The following is a 22,572-nucleotide window of genomic DNA, read 5'->3' on the forward strand; positions in this document are numbered from 1 at the left end:
TCTTTTCTGACTGTTTCTTACTTTTTCTTGCTTTTTGCGTATCAGAACAACGTAATGTAAAAAAGAGAGTTTAGAGAAGAAATGTTATCTGTGATATCGTACCGTTTCGCTCACCTTCTTGTCCCACTGGAGGACATATGGCACCGGATGGTCGTTGGGGAACTCCACATGGCAGTTGAAGATGACGCCCTCGCCGAGTATGGCCGTGATGTGCACAGCATCTTCTGCAATTGGAAAAGAAAAAAAAAACGATAGAGATACGGATATTGCATTACTTGTTGCGAGTATCGTGGCATTCCATGCCGGTTCCCCAGGGACACTACGGTGTCCCGACCCTCGACGTGATCCGCCCATAATACGGCCAATTCAGAAAAAAAGCCGCAGTCGATGCGATGGCCTCCGCATCGCAGTCGACTACTACGAGTCGTTATTGCTTTCTATTTAGACGTGACATTCAGCACGATTTCCCATTCTCCATTCTCCATTGCTGACATTCCGTGTGATGTGATGGCAGGAAAAATAGGGACGGGCCGGGACGGGACGGGACGGCATGGGACGAGCACTAACATGCCCCGGGGGTTACTTTTAAATGGATTTGTTGATGGCTACGTCGGTCACATGTCAAGTGCTGGTCAATGACTGATGTGTAGCCGCATTCCCAGTCTCCAGTCCCCAGTTTCCAGAGGGAGCGGCATAGCCATGGAATATCAGTTATCTAATCGAATGCCAGTGGATGTGGCGGACCCGCAATATGCACAGGAATGCAGTGTCGGCCACTCGAACAAAAGTTATTGGACATACGGATGCGGAACTCTCGGGGCCGGACACGGACTCTCGACTCTGATTGACGAAAACTTGCTCTACACCTTTTCAACTGGCTGTATGTATGTCTGTATATCTGTCCCTCTGCCTCTGCCTCTGACACTCTCCCAACTCTCGACTCTCAACGAACAGTGACATTTCATTAGCGTTTGTCACTTGTCCGTCCGCCCGTCCGCCCGTCCGCCCGTCCGTCCGTCCATTCGTATGTCGGTGTGTGGTGGAGTGTCCGTCGGACACTTGACAGTCGCTGATTAGGCTGCTTGTTGTGCTGGCGAGGTGCGAATGTGTGGGGTATTATTTATGCATGAACAACTCACCCCCCACCCCCCAACTGCCCAACTCCCTGCCGCATCCCACTCTCCGCACAGGAGGACAGTATGAGTGCGTGTGGCATGGTCAAAATGAAGTTGAAAATGTTCGCTTGCAATTGGGCAAGCAGATCAAACGGCAGCAGAATGGCAGAACGGAAATGCAAATGAATTGTCGGAAACAGCAGGACAACAACTAAGAAGCAATGCAATAACGGGAGCATATCCTGTTACAGACACGGGCTCCTCTCGAAGACGGAAGACACCAGACGGACGACGGGCGAAGGCTGCAGATGCTCCTCTGGCTCTGGCTCTGGCTTTGGCTTTGGCTGCTGGCTCCTGGCTCGGGCATGACTCTAAACTTGTTAACAAACAACTTTTGACCTGCACATGTGAAGCTGCTGCCATTGCAATCGAGTGGATGTGCCCTGCCCCCCCTCTTCAGACCCTTCCTGTATTGTGGCTTTGATTTTTGCACCAGCAGGGCCATCGCTAGGGCAGACGTATCTGGATGTGGATCTGGGTCTGAATCTGCATCTGAATCGAAATCAAATGTGGAAGTGGATGTGCCAGAGCTTCCTCTGGCAGCTCAAAACTGATTGGGGGGGCGGAAAAGACCAGAATGGAAACAGCAAAAATCATCTTAATGCATTTTGCATAATTTTCTTTCAGTGTGAAAATGGGAAAATCGAGAAAAAGGAAAAGAGAGCAGAGCCTGTCAGGACTTGGGTACATGACGTCTTTGTTAGCCACTCTTGACTAGACACTTAACCAGTCGCTCACTCACTCACTCAGCTGGCCGACCCCCCCTCTCATTCATCTCGTGCCCCATCTCATCTGTCCCTGCTCCTGCCCCTGCCCCTTGCTCTTGCCTTGCCTTGCCTTGTTTTATGCACTGCACGCTTGTTGACTTTGGCATTTGCATAAATTTATGGTAACTTGGCCAGCAGCTTTGGCAGACTATTTGCATCGCCACTCCACAGCCTCCCCAGCCTGCCCTGTCCCGCCCTGTTCTGTCCCGCTTTTCCTCCCAAAAAAAAAAGAAAGAAACAAAACACAACATTAACGACATCAACATCAACGTTAACATTAACAACAGGAGGAGGACGAGAACACCGAAACGGCAACGGCAACAGCAACGATGATGATGATGATGGAAATGAGGAGCGTATACTCGTAGTCGTATAGTCGCCGCACTTGTGCGTCTATTGCCCTTTGATAATGTTGCAGACATGTCGCCCGGGCGGCACTCGTCTAGAGGGTAGCAGCAGGAAGCCAGGAGGAAGTCAGAGGAGTCTACGACCGGCCCCGCGACCGCGCCCGCTCGTCGTCTCTGTCTCGCGCCTTTTGATGGCGTTAACATGCAAAAGTGGTTTCATTATTCCATTTAGAATGTCCTTCAGCCAAAGGCAACGACAGAGGCAGAGACAGAGACACCGACAGAGGCAGACATTTCCACTCTTCCACCTCTCATTCGAGCACTCCAGCACTCGAGCCTCTAGTTCAGCGCTCAACGCTCAGCGGCTGAGTTATTCAACAGAGCGCCGCACTTTGTTTTCATTGATTAAAGTTAAGTTGAGTCGTTTTCCAGGAACTCATTTCGGAATTTTCTATCTACGCCCCTGCCCCTGCCCTTGCCGCTGCCCCCTGGCCACGCCTCGAAACCACCCTCTTCTGTAGACGTTGACCTTTCGACCGTGCAGCAAAGTGGCCATCGTGGCCATTGCCGCCGAAGGCCAAGGAATCTCAAGCGGTTTTTCCAATTTTCGGCTAAATTAAATTGAATTAATTCACTCGAAGAACGTGGAGCGTAGAACGTGAAACGTCACGGTACATTGAGCGGCAGCGAAGGAAGTAGCAACTTTTAATGTCCTGCGGAGGGGGGGGGGATGGCCCTAGCTTATTGAATTCACCAGAACGCCTCCTCAGGACTCTATTTTCGTGGGGCAGCTAACCCGTGACATTCTCGACGTTTTTGATGGACAAAACGAGGGGCGAAACTGTCGGCCGAGCACCGTAGGCACTCATATGCCACTTTGGGGCAGAGTAGGAGCTGCTGCGATGACTCTGCATGAATCTGACTCCAAAACCAAATCAAAATGCGGCCCATCGAGAGGCACTCCTCTCGCTCTCTCTCTGTCTCTCTCCCAATATGCGTCTATCCGCCTATCCGTCAGCCGACTGTCAACTAATTGCCAAATGTAATCTGCTTTGCCCGCACGTAAGCCGCTTATTGTGCACCATTAAATTTTCCCGAACACGGAATAAAAATCTCCACCGGACTTGCGCCCCACACACATGCTGCCGCCAAAGTACCGAGCTCTACGGCATTAGATTGGAGTGGACTCTCTCTTCTCTGCCTCTCTCCCCCCTCTAGCGTGGGTTAAGTTATTTCCTTCAAAGCACTGCCCTCTCCCTGCGCCCACTCCAAGCAGTGGAAAGTTTTGGAGGACTTTCAGGGCGGCAAAGAAAAAAAAAAACACAAAAACGTTTATCAAATTCTCTGATGTAATTTTTGCCGCGAGTAGTCGAGGCTTTTGGGGGCGATTTCGCCAGAAATTTAATTAAGCCGCGAATGGGAATTGGAATCAGGTGCAGGATCGTGGTGCGGGGTTCGGGGTTCGGGGTTTGGCTTCCCCACTTACCTGGAATGTTGTGCGCTTGTGCATTTTCCGCTAGAAGGGTAAGCAACGAAATCAGCACAAATTTGATGAAAACTTGTATCGATCCGGTGGCAGGTCCTGAGCTTGAGATGGGGCTCGATCGGGCACTGGCACTGGCGCTAGCTCTGGAGTTGGAGCTGGAGATGGAGATGGCGGCATCCACTTCCTCGTCCTCGTCGCCTCCGCCGTCAGCCCGTCTTCGTCCTCTTCTCCGCGTTGTTTTCACTGTGAATGCAGCCGTTTTCGCTGGCGATGCCGTCAGCGCTGTGGTAGTTGGAATCGTGGCTGTGTTTGCTGCTGCTGCTGCTGCTGCTGCTGCTGGGGAGCCCTTGCTGATTGGGAGCTGGGATGGGGATTTTTGCTGCTGCTGCTGCTTTGGTGGATGTGGCTGGCTGTGGCTCAATGCCCGACACCATCGATGAGACCCAAGGTCCGCACACACGCCCATGCCTCTGTTCCCATAGTCAATGCCGCGCCGCCACTAACGTATCCTCCTTCTCACTTGTGGCAGTGGCGTCATCTGTAACGAAAGAGAGAGAGAGAGAGAGAGAGAGAGATGCAGTGAGTGAGAGAGAGTTGCGAGTGAATTGCGGTAAATGTTTCCATCAATGGACGACGAACGAACGCCTTGCAGTTGCACCTGGCTGCACTTGATGAAGCTGTCACTTGCCCCCAGTCGTCAGCCATCCATCATCCGTCAGTGTCAGGCGTCAAGTGTCAACAGACACATTGGCCATCTTGCTTGCCACTGGAGCCACCCCTTAAAATCACACACTGCCACACACCCTTCGCTTCCTTCGCTTCCTTCGCTCCCTTCGCTTCCTTCGCTCCCTTCGCTCCCTTAGAGAATGCAATATTCTACGATTAATGGCACGACGACAGGGAAAAGACCGAAATCTCGGGTAAAACTTTAACATCGGTCCTTACAAATTAATAAACAAAAGTTTTCCATTTCAACACCCATCCTTGGACCCGTACACACACACACACACACACATACACACACCCATACACACACACGTCCGTAAAATTAAGCAGCTAATATGTTGTATAACTACAACTGATAAGGCGACAGGGGCCCCCCCACGTGCCACACCCACCACTTAGCGGAGATTGGGATTGGGGCGATGGGCGGGGGTGAGCCCCAGAAACTTACGATACGAAGCGAAGGCTCTTTCCTATACAAATAGAACAAACTTTTCCTTCGCTCATTGTTTGGCAATAAAACTTTGGGTTTTAATGTAAAACTCGTGTCGCCTGTCTATGTGCCATGGAATGGGGCATGCAGACACAGACACAGATACAGACACAGCCAGATACAGATACAGCTACAGCTACAGAGACCCATTGTCATAGGATATGGTTTTCAGCTGGTGGATAGATAGCTACGAATCGGAGGTGCTGTACTGTTGCATTGTTAATTGAATTGTGGCATAGCCCCGCCGCTCGCAGTGAGCGTGTTTTATGACTTGGCCGCAAGTATGCACGTATCCGTATACGCCACACAGGAGGGGGATGGGCTGCTGGAGAATTAAGGTGCAAAACGAGACGAGAACAAAGCCAGAAATGTGTTTTTAATTAAATTATTCGGGAATGGAATGCTTTAAGCGGAATCCGCTTAATTTGTACAAAATGAGAAAATGCTAAGGGCAGCGGGGCAGGCGAGAAACTCCCCCACGGAACCCACGGAACCCACAGACAGACAGACAGACAAGGATCTGTGCGTGTATTTTAAATTGCAAGCAAAGCATTTTTCTAACGATTTTTATTACCAGAGGTAGATTGTGAGAGGGGGAGAGGGAGCAGAGGTAAGGCTTTTCTGTCACTGTTGTGTTGTCACTGCAATTAAGTAACTTGAGACAAAAAGGTACAGCAGAGCGGAGCACAGCTACAGGTGGCTTCTGCGGTGAAAAGTTACATTTCCGTGGCTGACAGAGCTGTATAAACGTCATTAGTGCCATTTTAATGCATAACTTAATACATCCTGCAGGGGAGAGACACAGCAGAGCAGAACAAAAGAAGACAGCAGCAACAGCAGCAACAGCAACAGCCACAGCAAAAACTGTGTGCGTGTGTGGCATGGGCATGCCTCCTCCTCCTCCACTGGTGACTGCCTTGTGCCTTGTGCGTCCCGTGAATTTAATCCTTTTTGGCATGACATGTAAAATTTTAATAACGTCAAGGTTTTGTGGAGCGTTATTAAAACTTTTTTTTGCGCTGCGGCATTATGACAAGTTTATTAAAACGAAATTTATTTATAGAGCGTACTCGAGTCCCCCAACGGAGGCGCCCCCCCAGCCATAGACTCCCGACTCTCGACTCCCTTTTCGTATCTCACACACAGAGAGCCACATCAAAACTAAAAGCCCACCATCCTCGCTGAATGGCAGCAGCCAGAGCGGGAACCAACCAACCAACCAGCAAGCAGCAAGCAGCAAAAATCGCATTAAGTGTGCGGCGGTGTCTGCTCGTCCTGTCCAAAGCCAGGAAGGATGCTGGGGGCACAGGGGGAGCGGCACAGGCACAGGCACAGACACAGAGCTAACTAAAATAGAACAAAAGCCGGAAAAATGATTTCCCTTATGGCTGAATTTTCATTACCGAAATGCCCGCCATGGCGTATGATTTCATTTGTAAATCAGCTCAAGTTGAGACTCGACCATCGCATAATGTACTCTCCTCCCTCCCACATCCGCCGATACACCGATAGGGGCTGCTGCTGGGGGGACATGGGGGGACAGCAAACAATGACAAATCAGCAAACGAATTGCATTTGCTGATACACGTAGGCCCCCCCACAACCAAACAGCCAAATGCAAAGCAGGGCGAGGACAGCGACGAGTACGAGGACGAGGACGAAAGAGATGCCCATCGAGATGTGGATGCCGTGCACTAAATCAGTTGATTGGTTTGCCTGACATCCCTGCCTGCTGCCTGCCCCTGCCTGCTCCTTTGTGCCTCCGTTTTAGTATATGGATGGGGCGAGTGGCGGGAGGCTGCGCCATGAGACCCATAACTGAATTGTCGGCCACGTCGTTGTCATTAAAGTGTGTGTGTGCCTGTGTGTGTGTGTGTGTGTGTGTGCCACACATCCATCCAGCCGTCCAGCACTCGGCATTCGTCCTTCTGCAGATCCACATGAGCGTCCATTTTATTTTTTGGGTCTGCTGTCTGCCGGTGGTGCGGTGGCAGCACTTTATGGCATCCGCTTCCGCCACCGCCGCCGCTGATGGACACACGGACTGAGTGGCAGAGGAGGAGGCTTTTTGGTTGACTTCACACACGGCACACAGGATTCACCGCATGATCTTCCACGCGGCAGCTACTTGGCGCTCATTTGCATTAATACGGAAAAGGGCATGGAGCATGGGGCAAGGGGCAAGGGCAGGGAACTAGCAGGCAGTTTTAATTAAAAACCCTCTCCTCTCTGGCCAAAAACCCATCGCCATTTGCCCCAACCGAAACTGGAAGCCACAAATTATTTTCCCCTTACTCCCCTTCCCCTTCCACGCACGGGCTGGGTTGGCCTGGCCGGGGCGGGGCTCCCTCCCGCCTGGATTCAGAAACTAATTAAGCATGTTGTGCGCCACAACTTGCGGGCCAGGCCAAGCCAGGCCAGGCCAGAGCAGAATGCCCGAATCTTGGCAAGGACTCGCTCCTACAGCCCATTGCACTCGAATAACTGCGAGTGGCTGCCTCAGAGCCACTCGACCAGCGTACTTGTCGCCGCTGCCACACCCCAAGACATTTCGACAGGTCCTTCTCGAGTACATATGTATGTATGTATGTGTGTGTGTGTCCTTAACAAATTTTACAACTTTTGCACATTGTACTACTGCTGTGGCAGCAGAAAAGTCCATATGTGGCCCGGCGAAGGAGTCGAGTCGGTCGACGAGTCGGTCGTCGAGTGTCGAGTGCCACAGAAATGTGTCCCATTTCCCAAGCATCCGTGGGATTGCTGCTGTTTCTTCTTCATTTTAGTATCACTCATACGCCGCGCTGTACGCCTTGAAACTTTAATGAAATGAAACGCCCTTTCCATTCTCTCTCGCTCTGGCTGTTCTGTGACTCTTCTCTCTCTGGCTAACATTTGGGGAATGAGCCCGTAAGCCATCTGGCAGTAAGCTTGTTAGCGAAGCTGCAACAGCAGCAACAATGCCAACAGCCCCCTACAAAGAAGCTGAAGGGATTGGAGAAGGGAAGCGGCAGGGCAGCAGCAGGGCAGCAGAAGGGGAGTCCTATGTAGGCCAACTGCATAACAATGGACCGGGGCAGCTTTGCATTGACAGCCCTTATCCCATTCGACAAGATATGGCCCGGATCCAGTCCAGAGTCCTCTCCAATTATTTTAAAACGCAGCCTCCTACTCCCACTCCTCCTGCTCCTCCTTCGAGCATCTTTTGGGGCCAACTAATTTCCAATGATGTTCGGCAGCAAGATATGGCCATAAAGCGGAATGCTATCACTTAATCTAATGAGTTCTCCACCTTTGCAACGGGCAATTACGAGGAGAGGAGAACATAGAGTCCATTCCATTCCCTGCTCTCTCTCCCTGCTATCTCCGCACCGCCAAAAACTTTGGGCCATTAGGCGGGAACGTAACGTAAAAGTTTGAAACATAACATTCAGCGGTGAAGCGGAGAAGCGGTGGAGCGGCAGAGGCTTTGGCCGGCAAAGTCAATATATCATTAGGCACTTTAGCGTTAAATGATCTAAAAAATGCGGCCAAATAGACCCGAGGACTGCGGCTGTGTTTGGGTTCGTGTTTGGGCAATGCAAAACGGCCAAAAGCGGACCGGATCGGATCGGACCCGAGCATTCGGCCATTGTACAATTTTAATTGCTCTAAAATGTTGTAATACAACACGAACCACAAATAAATAAAATTTGCTGACATCAACAGGATGTTTGCGGGTTCCTGTCCAGTCTATGGGGCCCAGACGGGACCCGAGAACAGGGCCATAATGGCCACAACCTAATGGCTGGCCAGGCCCTCGGACGACTAGGCTTTTGAAATCGTAATTTCACTCAACGACTGGGACTGGGACAGGGGCAGGGGCAGGGGCTGTGGTTATGGCTGTTGGCTGGTGGCTGGGGGCTGGAGACAGGGCAGGAAATGAGACGAGCATTGCTTTGTGCTCCTCCGCCCGTCCGTCCGACCGTGGCGAGGGGATACGTTTATGCTTTTTACAATATATTTGTGTGCTTCTGTCTCATTTAGTTTTCACTTTCTTATCGGCTTGCCCCATTACGCAACAAATTTTCATTCACTCATTCATTCATTACCGTCAGACGGGAGCGGGCAGCCGGGCAGCTAGGGGAAAAGAGTCACAGCATCTCGCCTTTGTTGGGGCCAACGGTTCCATAATGGATTGTTTCACTTGACGACGGGCCATGTGTGAGCGTTTTATGCCAGAGTTATTTATTGGTCATTCATTGTGTATTGGCCAGGCCAGGCCATGCCGATGAGCAGATGAGCACCACTCCCCCACCCCGGTGGTAGTACAATGACAGCAACAGAGTCATGACGGGGCACAATGCGTTGCGTCCGCAATTTCTTATTTCAAATGATTCTCACTTATTCGTTTTACAATTTAAAGCAATTATGCTGGAGACTGGAGGCGGAGGCTGGATGCTGCACACGGGCGTGGCGTGGCATAGCATGGAAAAACTTGCCGCTTTGAAGCAATTAAATTCTTAATAATATTTCGGAAACGAAACTGCAGAAAAGTTTGCTCTTGCTCTCTTTGTTTTTTTGTGGCCGCTGCAGCATCGGAAAGTTTTTCTTAGAAAATATTTTGCTCGTACACTCGCACTTTTGGGCTCGTCCGGAGGAGTAAAACTGCAGAATTATTTGCGAAAGTAAAGTAACGGCAGAGCCGCTGGGTTGCGTGGGGGATCCTGTGTCAAGGGTTCGGTTGCGCGTCAGAGCAAAAGCAAAGGCAGGACAAAGAGGAAAACGAGCAAAAGTTTTATGCTTCATGCTTAATTGCGGCATTTCGATTAAGCAAAATTAATAATAAAAGTTTGTGTTATTATTTATGCAGTCGGAGTGCGAGGCCCGAGACGAGTGAAATATCAAAGAAACGGTGAAGTTGGGTGAAGGAGAGGGGAAGAGAAAAGGACGCCGGATGTGAAAATTTAGCCTCCGCCCTCCGTCCCAGGCAAACTTTTCCATCTTTTGGTTTGTCTTCGTTTTTGCCGCTGTATCTTTATTCATTTTCATTTTCTTTACTTTTCTGCAAAGTCTTGGTCAAGAGGGGGCTGGGCACGGGAGCGACGACGACGCTCGACGCTGTCTCTTTCACATAAATCCCGTAAAGTGCTTCAGAAAAGTTTTCTTACCACAATTTGCAGGCGACTGAAGATGAGGTCTAATAACTGCAGACATGCGTGCAACATAGAATTTTCCTTTGAATCTGTCGGGTCTTATGGGCCCCCCTCATTACTGCCACACCCAACGCACTTTCCACCCATTTGGTGGCCTTTCTCCCAGTTGCATCTTCGCCTCTTCACCATTATGTGAAGTTTGTGTGTCTCATTTAACTTTTTTAAAACTTGTTCAAACTAAAGCTCTCACACTAACTAAAGGGGGGACTGGTCTTTAGTCTTTAGTCAGCAGCGGCTCTAACTTCCACTGACTTTTCGGACGCACTGTCAGGGGAGGCGGCAGGCTATCAGCAGACATCCTGCAGAGGGCAGAACACAGAACGGAATGAAGAAAAATAAATAAATGTAATGGCAGCGCTAATGAACGGCCACGCCACGCCACCCAACCATCCAACCATCCATCCATTCAGCCAGCATTCAGAGCTCTCCGAACCCCAACCCCCAACTCCATCGACCGCTCGACTCCTCGAGAGCGGACATGACCATAAACTTTGCTGCGTTGCTTGGCTCTTTTGCGCCTCTCCTCTCGCATAAAGTTATTTTCGAGCAGCGGCAGCAGCAGCGTTGGCGGAGGGAAGCAAAAAAAGCCAAACGGGGGATTCGGGCAAAAAAGTTTAGCACTCGAGAGTCGACTTTGCTCCGGTCGAGGGAGCGCCACCGCCATCGCCATCGCCACCCTGTTTACGCACGTCTTTTGGCCGCTGCATCAAATGCTGAAATGCTGCTGAATGTTGAATAGCGGAAGAAGATGAAGATGGAAAAAAGGAGGAGAAGCACAAGAACAAGAGCAAGGACAGCAGCAGGAGCGGGAGCGGGAGCAGGAGGAACGGTGCCAGTGGAAGGGTGCGAGAGGAGAGGCAAATCATGACTGAAGTGCAAAACTTTTCCCATTATGCAATAAATAAATTTCCATGCTTTAAAGTGGCAATCGGATGGGTGGGTGGGAGTGTGCCACGGAGTGCCACGGTGTACCACGGAGTGCCGCGGAGCGCCACGGAGTGGAGTGGCGTGTCAGCGACAAACGTAATTACGTATATGTCATGTGCTGTACCTTGTAATGGGCATATCAGCACCGTTCAAACAGCTCCAAATTGAATAAGCAAACAACACAACGCCTTGCCCAATACCAAGCTGCAGACGCCACGACGCTGCCCTGCGCTGCGGATGCCGGGGCCGAGGCTGCCTGCGAAACTTGGCCAAGTTCTGTAAACAGTTTCGCCCATGCGGCGGCGTTCCGTTCCGTTCCCTTTAGGCCAGATGCAGATGTTCTGTTTTGTTTGTGTGTGTGTGTGTGTAGGTAGCGGGCACTGCCACGGGTTCCTATTTTTTGTAATACTCATTCATATACCAGAGAGTGAGAGAGCGCGGGAGGGCAGCACTTTGGCAGGTTATTGATTTTTCAGCGGGTCTGGGTCTGGGTCTGGGACTGGGACTAAGCTGCGTCTTATGTTTCATACAAAAGCAAGCGGAAAAGGCACACAGCGCCTCCACACTCTCCCTCTCCCTCGCTCTCACCCACTTCAGCCAATGCCCAACAATACCAGGACCAGGAGCATTTGACGAGTCCATTGAACTATTTGCTGTTGTGGCCTGAATGTCCTTATTAAAAGCTGGTCCTCACTCTCTTGCTGCCTCTACTCTGACTCTGGCTCTGGCTCTGGCTGGCTGGCTGGCGGGGGTCGGGGGGTCCTGGTCCTGTCGATATCTCAAAACTAATAAAAAGGGTTCGTGCATCGGAAACTTTGGCAACTTTTTCGTTGTTCAAATTGATACTCGAGTATCGGCAGTAGCAGAGTGAAGAGTGCTGGGGGCAGAGTGAAGAGCGTGGAGGGGGGGACCTTCTGGTCAAGGCGAGGAGTGGCCTTTGAGGGCGTGGGCGGGGTACAAGATTTCTGATTGCGCTTTAATGGGGCCTAATGGCCGGCGACAAGTGTGGCAAATTACTTTAATGGCCACTACGAAATAATGAACACCGAACACTTTACTTTACAACACAGGGTCCGCAGCAGGCAGGGGGCTAGTTGCGGGTGGGCTGCAGGGTGCGAGTGGCTCGCCATTTGTGGCCGCTTTTTGGTATTGGTTAACCATTATGGCTGGACCTTCTCGGTGAGTCCCTTTCTTTTCCCTTTTTTATTTGAAGTTGAAGTCGCAGTCTTAAAAGTCCTTAAAGTCCGCGCATTTTTGCAGTATGGAAATATTTTAATTTCCACTGACTTTCCACTTAAACATTTCCACATTCCGCTGCCACTGCCGCTGACTTCGGTCCCGGACCCAGGCCCTCTCTCTTTAGCCATGCCAGAAGTTTGCGCCGTAGGAAAACAAAAGAAGAACCCGCATAGTTATTAAAAGAGAGGCAAGCAGCAAAAAGAGAGACACTCAGTGACGATGGGCTGGGGGCAGTGGGCAGGGAGCAGGCAGCAGGCAGCAGGGGCAAAGTTGTCTCTGACAGTACTTTGTTGCCTTCTCTGGGGGCAGGCGGGAGAGCGCGAGCGGCATATACCCTCGTACTTATTTTTTATCGCAAGCGAAAAAATGCAAACAATTTTCAACTTTAACTGCAAAGTTGCTGCATGCCCCCTGCCCCCTGCCCCCTGCTCCCCGCTCCATGCTCCCTTCCCACGCCCCCTGCTGCCACCTCCTGCCATTCCCTCGATTGCAGGCCGGAATTTTGCCAGCAAATTGAAAATGCATTCGTGCACGGCCGCCGCAGCTGTGTACTGCAGGCTGCTGGCTGGCGGACCTTAAAGCGAAACGAGTCACAAATCGTGCCGACCGCTCGCTCGCTCGCCCGCCCTCTCGAATATCCAGAAATTCGAATTTTCATGCATATCAATGGAAATTGAAAACGAAAATTCGGTATTGTTTTCCATGTTGCAGTTGCAGGCGAAAATAAGAAGAAATGCCACGACATGCTCATGCCTCATCTCTCTCTCCTTTGGCTGACCCACCGATTCCCAACGACTCCCTTTTCGCAGAGCTGTAAAAATAAATCAACAACTGGGTCAATTTTAACGCTTCACTGCCAATGGAGTGTAAAAACTCAACAAAAGCAAATGCCATGCCCCTGCCCATGCCACTGCCACTGTCACTGCCTTCCTGATGTGTTGTGGGTGCCGCACTCGACCCGACCCGACTCGACTCGAGAGTGTGGCATGGTGTACCTTGCACCTTCCACCAGTCGAAGCCCTGCATCTGTGAAATGGTTTCCCTGGCTACCTGTCTGACGTCTGCTGATGTGTGGATGTCGCTGCTGCTGCACCGAAGATCGTCGACAGCAAATTGCATTTTCTGTTTTCATCCAGAGCTCAGCATAGATACACACACACACACACGCACGCACACTCGCACGAGGAAGAGTGAGCGGCTGCTGCAGGAAATTCTGTGTATCTATCGGACTCTTGAGTGGGGAGTCGGAGTCGCTTTGGAAATGAAAAACAAGTTCGAGTCGAGTCTGAGTCGGAGTCGGAGTCCGCGCTCTCTTATACGAATCTGAAGTTCGACGATGCTGTATATAAGCCCACACACACTGATACTGATGCGGATACATAAGCCATAGACAGAGATTCTCTCGTACATAGCTCCACTGTAAGCCGATCTCCAAGTCTTGAACTTCTCCCTCCAAAAACTTCTACGCCCTCTACGTTTCTGGCTTGTGTGCTTGGACTCAAGTTTCAGCTCTCCCCGAACCCGAACCCGACCCCGACCCCGGACCGCTCACCTGAGGCTCAGGCCTCTCCTCATTATGTGCGCCAGTTTTTTGGGCGCCAACTTTGGATCCAACCGAATGTCTGTATGTATACCCAAAGCAAAGCTCTCTGCGGTTCGGTTCTCAGACTTCCGCGCTGAATACGATCGCTCGAGCGTCGGAGCTCGCTGGTTTGCTCTGGTTATTGGATAACAAACGATGCCCCCTAACAGAGCAGAGCATAGCAGACCTCCATCCTCCCTCCATCCACGAGCAAAATTCCAATGAACCACAAATCGTAGACATACTCGAGCGTTAAGCAGACTCACTGACTGACTGACGAGTGGCCAGTGGCCAGTGTTCCCCCCGTGCTGCTACGATCCGAAGTTTTCTTTGGACTTTTCTCGCATTGTTTATGTTTTGTTCCACCGATTTGGCTGCATTCGTGAGAAAATATCGTTATCATTATGGGGCTGTGGAGCCAAGCGACGTCATCATACGCCATAACCCGTTTGAATGGGGCTTTAGGCTTTGGCTTTTTATTGGACTCTGACTGCGACCCCGACTATGCCTCTGCCTCTGCTCTGCATATGACCTTAGCCAGCAGTCACGCAAGGCGCCCACTCCTACAGCCAGTACTCGTATGTAAAGTCGAATGGGGATGGCGATGGCGATACAACTCCGTTTGTAATGAGAAATCGATTTGGTGATGATTGCTGCTGCTGCTGCTGCTGCTGCTGCTGGCATGTGACCCCGCAACAGCGGGGTAAATAAATCTGCAAATGGGGGGCAGTGTCTGGGGAATAATCCTTTCTATCTTTCTTTCTTTCTTGGGGACGCATCATCGACCGGAGCGAGACGCTTTCATTTATCATTATTAGCCACTCGAAGACCCATCGAGCTTTGAAATAGTCTCTGCCTGGAAATGAGGCCTGCGGCCACCGACGGAAAGTGGAAATTCGAATAAATGATTGCAGAAATGCCCGAGACACAAATACACAACAGACAGAATAGAGACAGACAGAATAGAGACAAGGAGAAGAGGCAGAGAGAGACAGAGAGTTTAGTCAAGCGAAAAACGCAGTTTTATCTCAGTTTCCCCTTTCTTTGGTCTGTGTTGTGTCTCCGTTTATGGGAATTTCAATTTCCTGGGCCCATCTCTGGGCCACAGTCCACATCCATATCCATATCCACATCCACATCCACAGATGCCACTAATAACTCTGGCCCTTTGTCGTAGTCTCGTCGTCGTCATCGGTTACACATGTTTGTTGCTTCGTTACGAGTATTTCCAATTGCATTGACCATCTGTCCCAGCTGTCCGGTCTCTCTGTCTCTGTCTCTGTCTCAATATCATTCCCGGGGCTTGAAGACTGAGGAGGATGTCCCCTCAAAGCCACAAAACCAATCAAGCTCCCTTTCCTTTCGTTTTGCCTCTCTCTCTCTCTCTCTGTCTCTATCACTCTCCGGCGGCCAAACACGTTGCACTGCTTGTCCAAGTACTGGTACTGGCTGGCTGGCTGGCTGGCTGGCATTTTCCCTGACGTTTGTTTTCTGGCCCACTTTTTTTTTATTTGTTGATTTTTCGATGAGTGTGTAAGTGTGAGTGAGAGTGTGTGCGTGTGCGTGAGTTTTTTCTGGCCTCAAATATATTTTGTAATTGAATTGTGCCATAATGCTCGCATTCGCACTTATTTACACTTGCCAATGTAATTGAAAATTTCATAAATTTTAATTAAATTTTAGCCCCCGGACGTCGGCAGTATTTGATTGCTTTGTTCAGCTGTTGGGCCTGCTCAGTCCCCGCCCGAGTATTGGCAAAATTCCACCCCTTTGTCTAGTTTTCGTTTTCCCTGCGGAGCAACACACAGTTTTTCTCCCGGCCTAACATTTATGCAGTCTCGTTTTCCCCCGGGGCAGTGCTGCTCGAATATTGAAAATTGGCAGCATGTTTATGTAGATAGATTCGGTCGGCTGGTCGGTCGGTCGCTGTGCTATGCTGTTCCGAGTGTGACTCACCTCAGTTGGGCAACCATTATACGATGTGTTCAGATCCAGATACCAATAGTGCTGCTCTCGAGTGGGGGGGCGGCGGATAACAGGCGAAGCTTCTCGTTCTCCCTGACCAGCAGAAACGCACAGCTCAGCAGAATTGATTGCTCAGGTCGTAAAAATCCTGAATCCGACAGGGGTTGCCTTCTCCGTTCCGTTCCGTTGCCGTTCCCCTGTTATGATTCCGCCTTCCGTTCGCAGTGTTTGCTTTTGTTCTTTCCGCTCTCCCGCTTTCCCGCTTTTCATGCACTCCAAATGGTAAATGGGGGTTTTATTGGAGCAGGACCTGGCGCTGGAACTCCTGAATGTGGCTGTGGATGTTGTTCTTGATGCTGACGGGGGGCTGTGATGGCTGTGCTGTTCTGTTCTGTTGTTGCTTTGTGCGCGTTTTACACTTTGTTTACAGGATAATCGCACGCTTTATGACACTTTCCCTTCAAGCATTCAAGCATTCACTTGGATATGCGTCTGATGAACGATGAAGCATGAAGGACGAAGGACTTTGAAACCGATGCCGTAGTCGTGGCCGTTGACTTTTTACGTGGGCTGCAGCACAAAGGAAGGACCATTTTTATGTTATTCTTTGGTTGATTGGTGGGCAGGATGGTAGGATTCGGGGTGGTGGGAGGGGCCCGAGAACAAAGGGAAAGCATAAGACATAAGACGGGGCATAAACACACACACACACACACACACACACACAGAGAGACGGCTGTGGAGAGGCGCGGCTTTTATGCACAACAAAAATAAAATCAATATGGCGTAAAAATAAGAAAATATACGACTATTCGCATTTGATGTTGTAATCGCGTCTGGTCCGACGTCTGGGGTCTGGGGTCTGGGGGCTTGGGGTTTTTGGTCAACAAAAGGGGCTCTCGACGCCTCGATTGTTTTCGATTGTCTGCCACTTTTGATGTCCTATTCGCAGCAGGTCCTTTGGCACTCTGACACACACAAACACACAGATACTGTCACACACACACACACACACACACAGTTGCACGCACGTGACTCATGCGGCGGCATTGGGGCGCGAGGGTCACGCCTTTGTCTTTGCCGTTGTAATTGCTGCCGCCACATCAAGGAGTACGTACGTACATTATATAATTGTGGCATTAGGACACTTTATTAGCATGCTCCCTCCGCGAGGGCTGGCGCCTGCCGCTTGCCGCTTGCCTTTGTTCTTGGGTTTTTTGCCCCTTACTCCAGAGCGCACGGTCTGCCAGAAAATCACAGTAGCAGCTACTCCACACAGCTGTGCCACACGTCGCACCGCCACACCAATTGCCGTTTCGAGACTTGCGACTGTTTGGCTGTGGAGCCACACGGCCAGCTCGTCGTGCTGCTTGCTGCCTTGCCTCTCAGCGTTGGAAAAGCGCTGCACAGGGGCAGAGCCACAGCCAGAGCGAGAATCAGAGGCACTGGCAGTGGCAGAGAGGGAGTGAGGGGACAAGTACCAGTTTTCCAGGGGAACGAAGACCAGCAGCAAAATATTGGGTTTTATTTTGGCCTTCCCTCTCCGAAAAGCCAAAAACTTTAAAATTCTTTCATATTGTTGGGGGCTGCACTTGGGAAATACTCTTTGCCCAAGCCACAACGAATATCGGATATCCTTTGATGGAGGATTTTCTCAGATTTACTCTTTAGTCTTCTTTCAATGTCATTCCACTTCCGCAGAGCCAACAGCTGATGCGTAACGGTTTTCGTGCAGTGAAAATTCCATAATAACGGGAATTTTTTCCACTTGCGCAACTGTCGCGAAAATCCTTGCCACAGCTCCCTCCCCTTTTCGTTGGTGTGGGAGAACTTCCAGTCAACTCTCGAACTCTCATTCTCTCTCGCTCTCTTGGGGCACACCACTGAGCAGCTCTGGCTCTCTCTCCCGCTCTGCCACTCTGCCACTCTCTCGCTTTGCGATCCTTACGAAACTGGAATTTTTCTTCTACAGACTTTTGCTCTGCTGCTGGTTTTGCTGTTTTTCTTTGGCTTTTCTCCTACAGCGGCTGTAGGTTTTTCCTTTTTCAGGCTGTGCACCCGCGCGGGTGTGGTCCTGGCTCTGGCTCTGGCTCTGTCGCTGGTTCTGGTTTTGATTCTGATTCTGATTCTGAGCGTGAAAATTGTCGAAAACACATGCAAATATCCATTCGATTTTCGCTTCTTATTTTTTGTTTTAAGTGCACACACTCACGCACGCACGCACACTCACTCACGAGGGGTGTACCCACCCCTTGGGCCCAGGGCAGGGGGGGGGGGCTGCTACTGATTCTACTACGTTCCGCTTGATTGCCGCTCCGTAGCCGCTTTTCCTCAGCGGATTTTGTTAATCAATTTCGTATCCATATTTTGTACAATTTTCCGAGTCAAACACACACACAGAGACACAGACACAGGGACAGGTAAAGAGAGTAAGCGAGCGAGATGGGTGGGGGTGGTGGTGGTGGTGGTCACACATAAACAGAGACAACACAACAGCACTTACAACAACCGACAGAGACACTAAACGCTGCGATTCAGATTCAGATACGGATTGAAATTGAGATTCGACGACGATTCAGTCCGCGCTCACGTACGACGCCGCAGAATAACAATTGAGGAATAAAGCGTCCATAGGCGGACGCGACGCGACGCCAGCATTGCAGCCACCACAACTTCCGGAGAGCGAGAGAGAGAGTGCGAGAGCGGGAACGAGCGCGAGAGTAAGAGCAGAGAGTGAACGTGCGCAAAGAGCAGGCGGCAGGCGGCAGGCGGAATCTCTTATACTCTGATGCTGCTCGGGGCTTACCTTTCGCCGCCGCTGACGACTAACCTGTCTGGACAGTCGGATTCGGGATTTCGTTCGGTTCTCCCTGTCTCCCTCTTTAACCCTTTTGGCTTTGCCCTTTTCTGGAGCGAGCCCTGAGAACCGCGAACGGAGAACGAACAACGGAGAACCGAAAGGCCTCGATTCGCCGTCCATTGAATAATTATCTCGAGTTTACCTGTTCGTCGGGGCGGCCGGCCCTTTCGAAGTGACCCAAAAACCAGTTTCAGTTTTCAGTTCTGTGCGGTTCTGGCCAACTCGTTTCCCACTCTGGAGACTTGGCTTGGCTTGGAGTTGGCTTGGCTTGGCTTGGCTTGGAGTTGGCTTTCATGCTATGGGCGCACAGAAAACGCGGCAGGGCAGGCGCATGCGCAACCCGTTGAAAAGCCCAGCTCACAGCAGCGGCCTCTTCTGAGGGGCCAGCTCTTCAGCCATGTGGAAATGTGTTAAACGCCAAACACCAGCGTACACTCGGTGTGTTTCTATTTGAGTAGCCGTAGAACCGTAACAGTCCCCTGTCGGGGCAGATAATTGGATAATTTGTGGAGCGAATGCTGCCCTCTCGCTCCCTCTCTACCACCTCTAACTCTCCCCCTCTGATAAATGGGTTTTTAATTATGGACCCGCTATGGGAATGCTGTCCAGCATCTGTGGCCGAGTCGAGCCTACCTGCACTCTTCCACTCTTCATTGCAGGGCTCTTCATTGCACCGGCCTTAGGCTGCTGCCTTTGGTGCTGCTGCTGATGATGGACCTTTTGTCTGATATTTTGGCAAGTCATAAAGTTCTCACGACTTGACCTACGATGCAATATTTTAATTAGCGAACATCTGCTGTGAGAGTTTCGAAGAAGAAGTTTCGCTGCTTTCGACTCCCAAAATATTTCCCTTGCAGACGCGGACCGAGAGCGGACTCCGGACTCCACTACGGAGCGGAGCAACTGGAAGGCGGACAGCCACAGCGCCTGCGCCAGGCTGCACGCCTCTCTGGAGCTCTCTCTCTCTCTCTCGCTGTCTGTCGCGAGAGCAAGGCGGAGACGTGATGCCGCCCCAAAAGCCTACCCCTACCCACAGCTCCCACGAAGACCTCCGACGCTGCCAAAATATTTCGTTTTCGCTGAATTTCACTTGGTTCACGGGCCAGACCGAACCCAGGTCGTATCTAGTCGTCGTAGACACGGGACCCAAGGAGCCAAGCAGCAGAGGATGGTGGCAGAGGCCGAGGCGAGGCGGGGCGGGGACTTGGTGCAGTATTTATGCCCAATTGAGGCAGCAGTATATGTTGACTTAAGCAGCCTGATTTATGCATTATATTAGCGCTGATTTTTAGCTGCAATAAATCTGCAAATACTGCCATAAAAACCCATCCGCCCTCAGCCGTAATCATAATTCACTCGTGCGTCCCCCCACCACCCCTCCCACCCAGCTAATAGGTCTGGAATAGATGTTCCTTCGTTGATGCATCGACTAATTTGTCCCAGGATCGAAAGAGCCGCCAGCCGAATGTTTTATTCGTCTACAAGTTGATGCTCTGCTGATGTTCGTTGCTGTCAAGTGTGTTCGCTCCTTAAAGCTGAAAGAAGTAACGCCATATGTTCCACCTATCAAGGGATGACTCAAGCTTTCGCAGCTGTCACTCCGACAGCCGACACACCTGAGACCAGAAAGACCAGAGAGACCAGAGACCTGGTAGCTGGGAGCTGGGACCGAGGCGAAGGCAACTAATTGGCAATTTCATAATCGCCGAAATCACAATTTGTGCTCCGAACAAAGCAGTGAGAAGATTGCCTTGTTCTGTGGCACCAATCTGCAGGGGGAAAGGGGCAACGGACAGTTGCACAACTATTAATGGCCACACGCACGTGGACAGACTGGGACTGAGACTGAGACAGAGACAGAGACAGAGATGGGGGTACGGGTGGTGCTATTCCCTGTCCGGAGGGAATCTAGGGACGTGTTCTGCCTGGCCAAGAAAGTGTCCTGGCAGCCATGACAGAGCCTGAATTATTGTCTGTGATCTTGCTCCGCCCTTGCTACGGGAATCTCATAATTTGCTGGGCGGCTCGTGGCTCGTGTCTGCTGCTGCAAGGTGTTCATGTGCCCATAAAAACAATAAAATATTTAACACAAATTTTAACTTAATGCTCGGCTCGTAAAAATGTATGAGTGTAAAAATGGTTACCTATGGCACCCTAGCACCGTGGCACCGTGGCACAGGCACAAGCACAGGCGCAGGCGGAGGCAAGTCCATTCCAATGTCGCCTCATTAAACCAGAAATTACACAAAGGATAACGCGCAGCTTGACGGCAATGGCCGCAAAGTGTTTGTGTTTGCTTCTGTGTATCTGTCTGTCTCCTGTGCTCCTGAGTCCCTGTATCCTGCATCTGTGTGTGTGGCTCTGCCTCACCTCACCCCTTTGAAGCCTCATGCTGGCCTGCCTTTAGCTTACGGCCGGCATACAAATAAAAAATTATCGCCCACGTCCAGGACAGCGCGCTGTCTCCGTCTCCAAAAAGAGGCTCTGGCCTAAAGACTGCCTTGCCATTATATTTTATTTTAACAATTTTTCGTCACTTTTGATGCCTGGTCGGACCCAGGATACACAACCCACCCACACCCCGCCGCCCCACTGCCTGCCAGCCAGCCAGCTTTATTTTTTATTTTTTGTATTTTGTATTTGCTCTCGGCTTAATATTCTCCAGCCCCCAGATGTTGTCCCTAGTCCCGGATCCAGTCCCTGCCCCGGACCCATCCATCCCCGGACCCTGCCTCGTCATTGTCTTTTGACGCTGCGAGCGTTTATCGGCCCTTTCCCTGTGTGTCTGTGTGTGTGTGTGTGTGTGTATCTTTTCCTGTTCGAGCTCTGGCTGCTTCCTGCTTATTTCTTATGTGTATTTTTACCGACGCTGATTTTTATTCCTCTGCAGGATGTGATATTTCATTCAGGGCCGCTAACAGAGCAGCTAAATGCTGTAGAACCCCCCGCCCGATTCCGCTTCACCGCAGCACCACACTCCCACCAATGCCAGGACGGACGGACGGACGGACGAACAGAAGAAGAAGCAGATAATAATTTTTCATCTTTATGATGTTTTCACGCTTTGCTGTGCCCTGCTTAAGTCAAGAATCCAACATTCTCAGAGTGCGATTGCTCCCAGCAGTCGGCAGTCAACAGTCGGCAGTCAGCAGTCAGCAGGCAGAGGGGCGGCAGCGGCGGTGGCATCTTTCACTTTTCACTTTCTTTCCCACAATCGAATTGGGGAATGTCCGGAAGCAGTGTGGTGGCCATAATTGCGAGCAAAGACTAGACGAAGACATTGTTTTCCCAGGGATAGTAGGAGGAGCCTGGCAGGACGATGATGCTGTGAATGATATCCCCGGCCCGGCTCGGCCCGTCCCGGCCTGTTCTGGCATGGCCTGCCCCCTGCTTCCTTCCAAACTCTGTTTGCCGCGACCCGGTTTCCAGCAGCAATCTTTCGCCATCTCATCATCATTCGTCCCCGGCACAGCCACCATTATCCGTTGTCCACTGTCCACAGTCCATTGTCCGCTGTCCATTGTACGTGGCAGTAGGTCAGGGCGACGGTCTGCTCTGCCTTGCGCTGCTCTGTCTGCCTGGATGTACTCGTAATAATACAATTTATGTTCTGCATAACGCTGATTTATGCACGCTAATGAGATTTTTAATTAGTTAATGCACGTGCGGGGCGGGGCGTGGCGTGGCATGGGGCGGGGGGCGCTGCCCGCCATTTAAGGAATTAATTATGAAAAAGCAACAGAAAGCCAAGATTCCGCCCGAAAGTGTTTGCCGAGAGTCATCAGGATGCCTTTGCGTTGAATGTCAAAATCAGAG

General features: G+C 50.9%; 2 protein-coding genes across 12 annotated transcripts in view; both read right to left on the reverse strand.

The window, feature by feature from the left end:
• Positions 1-16,158, reverse strand: part of LOC111078815 (protein turtle) — a 40,521-nt gene extending 24,363 nt beyond the window's left edge. For 9 of the 11 annotated variants that reach the window (XM_022373732.2, XM_022373740.2, XM_022373708.2 and 6 more), the window contains exons 1-3: positions 15,888-16,158; positions 3,776-4,313; positions 103-224 (exon numbers count right to left, since the gene is read on the reverse strand). In XM_022373732.2, the coding sequence (XP_022229424.2) occupies positions 103-224; positions 3,776-4,241 (588 nt within the window). In that variant the 5' untranslated portion in view covers positions 4,242-4,313; positions 15,888-16,158. Of the gene's footprint in view, positions 1-21; positions 31-102; positions 225-3,775; positions 4,314-15,887 lie in introns of all 11 variants that reach the window. The other 2 variants (XM_022373716.2, XM_022373724.2) reach the window with 2 other exon arrangements.
• A 114-nt stretch (positions 16,159-16,272) lies between these two features.
• LOC121404714 lies at positions 16,273-19,410 on the reverse strand. Its single transcript, XM_041594779.1, has 3 exons — positions 19,390-19,410; positions 17,097-17,454; positions 16,273-16,466 (listed from the first exon to the last, which is right to left on the reverse strand). The coding sequence occupies exons 1-3, from the start codon at positions 19,408-19,410 to the stop codon at positions 16,357-16,359; spliced, it is 489 nt and encodes a 162-aa protein (XP_041450713.1). The 3' UTR covers positions 16,273-16,356.
• Between the last annotated feature and the right edge of the window lie 3,162 nt (positions 19,411-22,572).

This window comes from Drosophila obscura, unplaced genomic scaffold (assembly GCF_018151105.1).
Source record: "Drosophila obscura isolate BZ-5 IFL unplaced genomic scaffold, ASM1815110v1 contig_36, whole genome shotgun sequence".
NCBI classification, from domain to species: domain Eukaryota; kingdom Metazoa; phylum Arthropoda; class Insecta; order Diptera; family Drosophilidae; genus Drosophila; species Drosophila obscura.

Excerpts from the sequence above, each read along its gene's own strand:
- LOC121404714 (XM_041594779.1), bottom strand. The coding sequence starts at position 19,410 with ATGAAGAGTGGAAGAGTGCAG. Across the intron at positions 17,455-19,389 it reads TGAAGAGTGGAAGAGTGCAG|TTTTTGGCTTTTCGGAGAGG; the intron begins GTAGGCTCGACT and ends AGAATTTTAAAG. Across the intron at positions 16,467-17,096 it reads CAAAAAACCCAAGAACAAAG|CCCACGTAAAAAGTCAACGG; the intron begins GCAAGCGGCAAG and ends TTTGTGCTGCAG.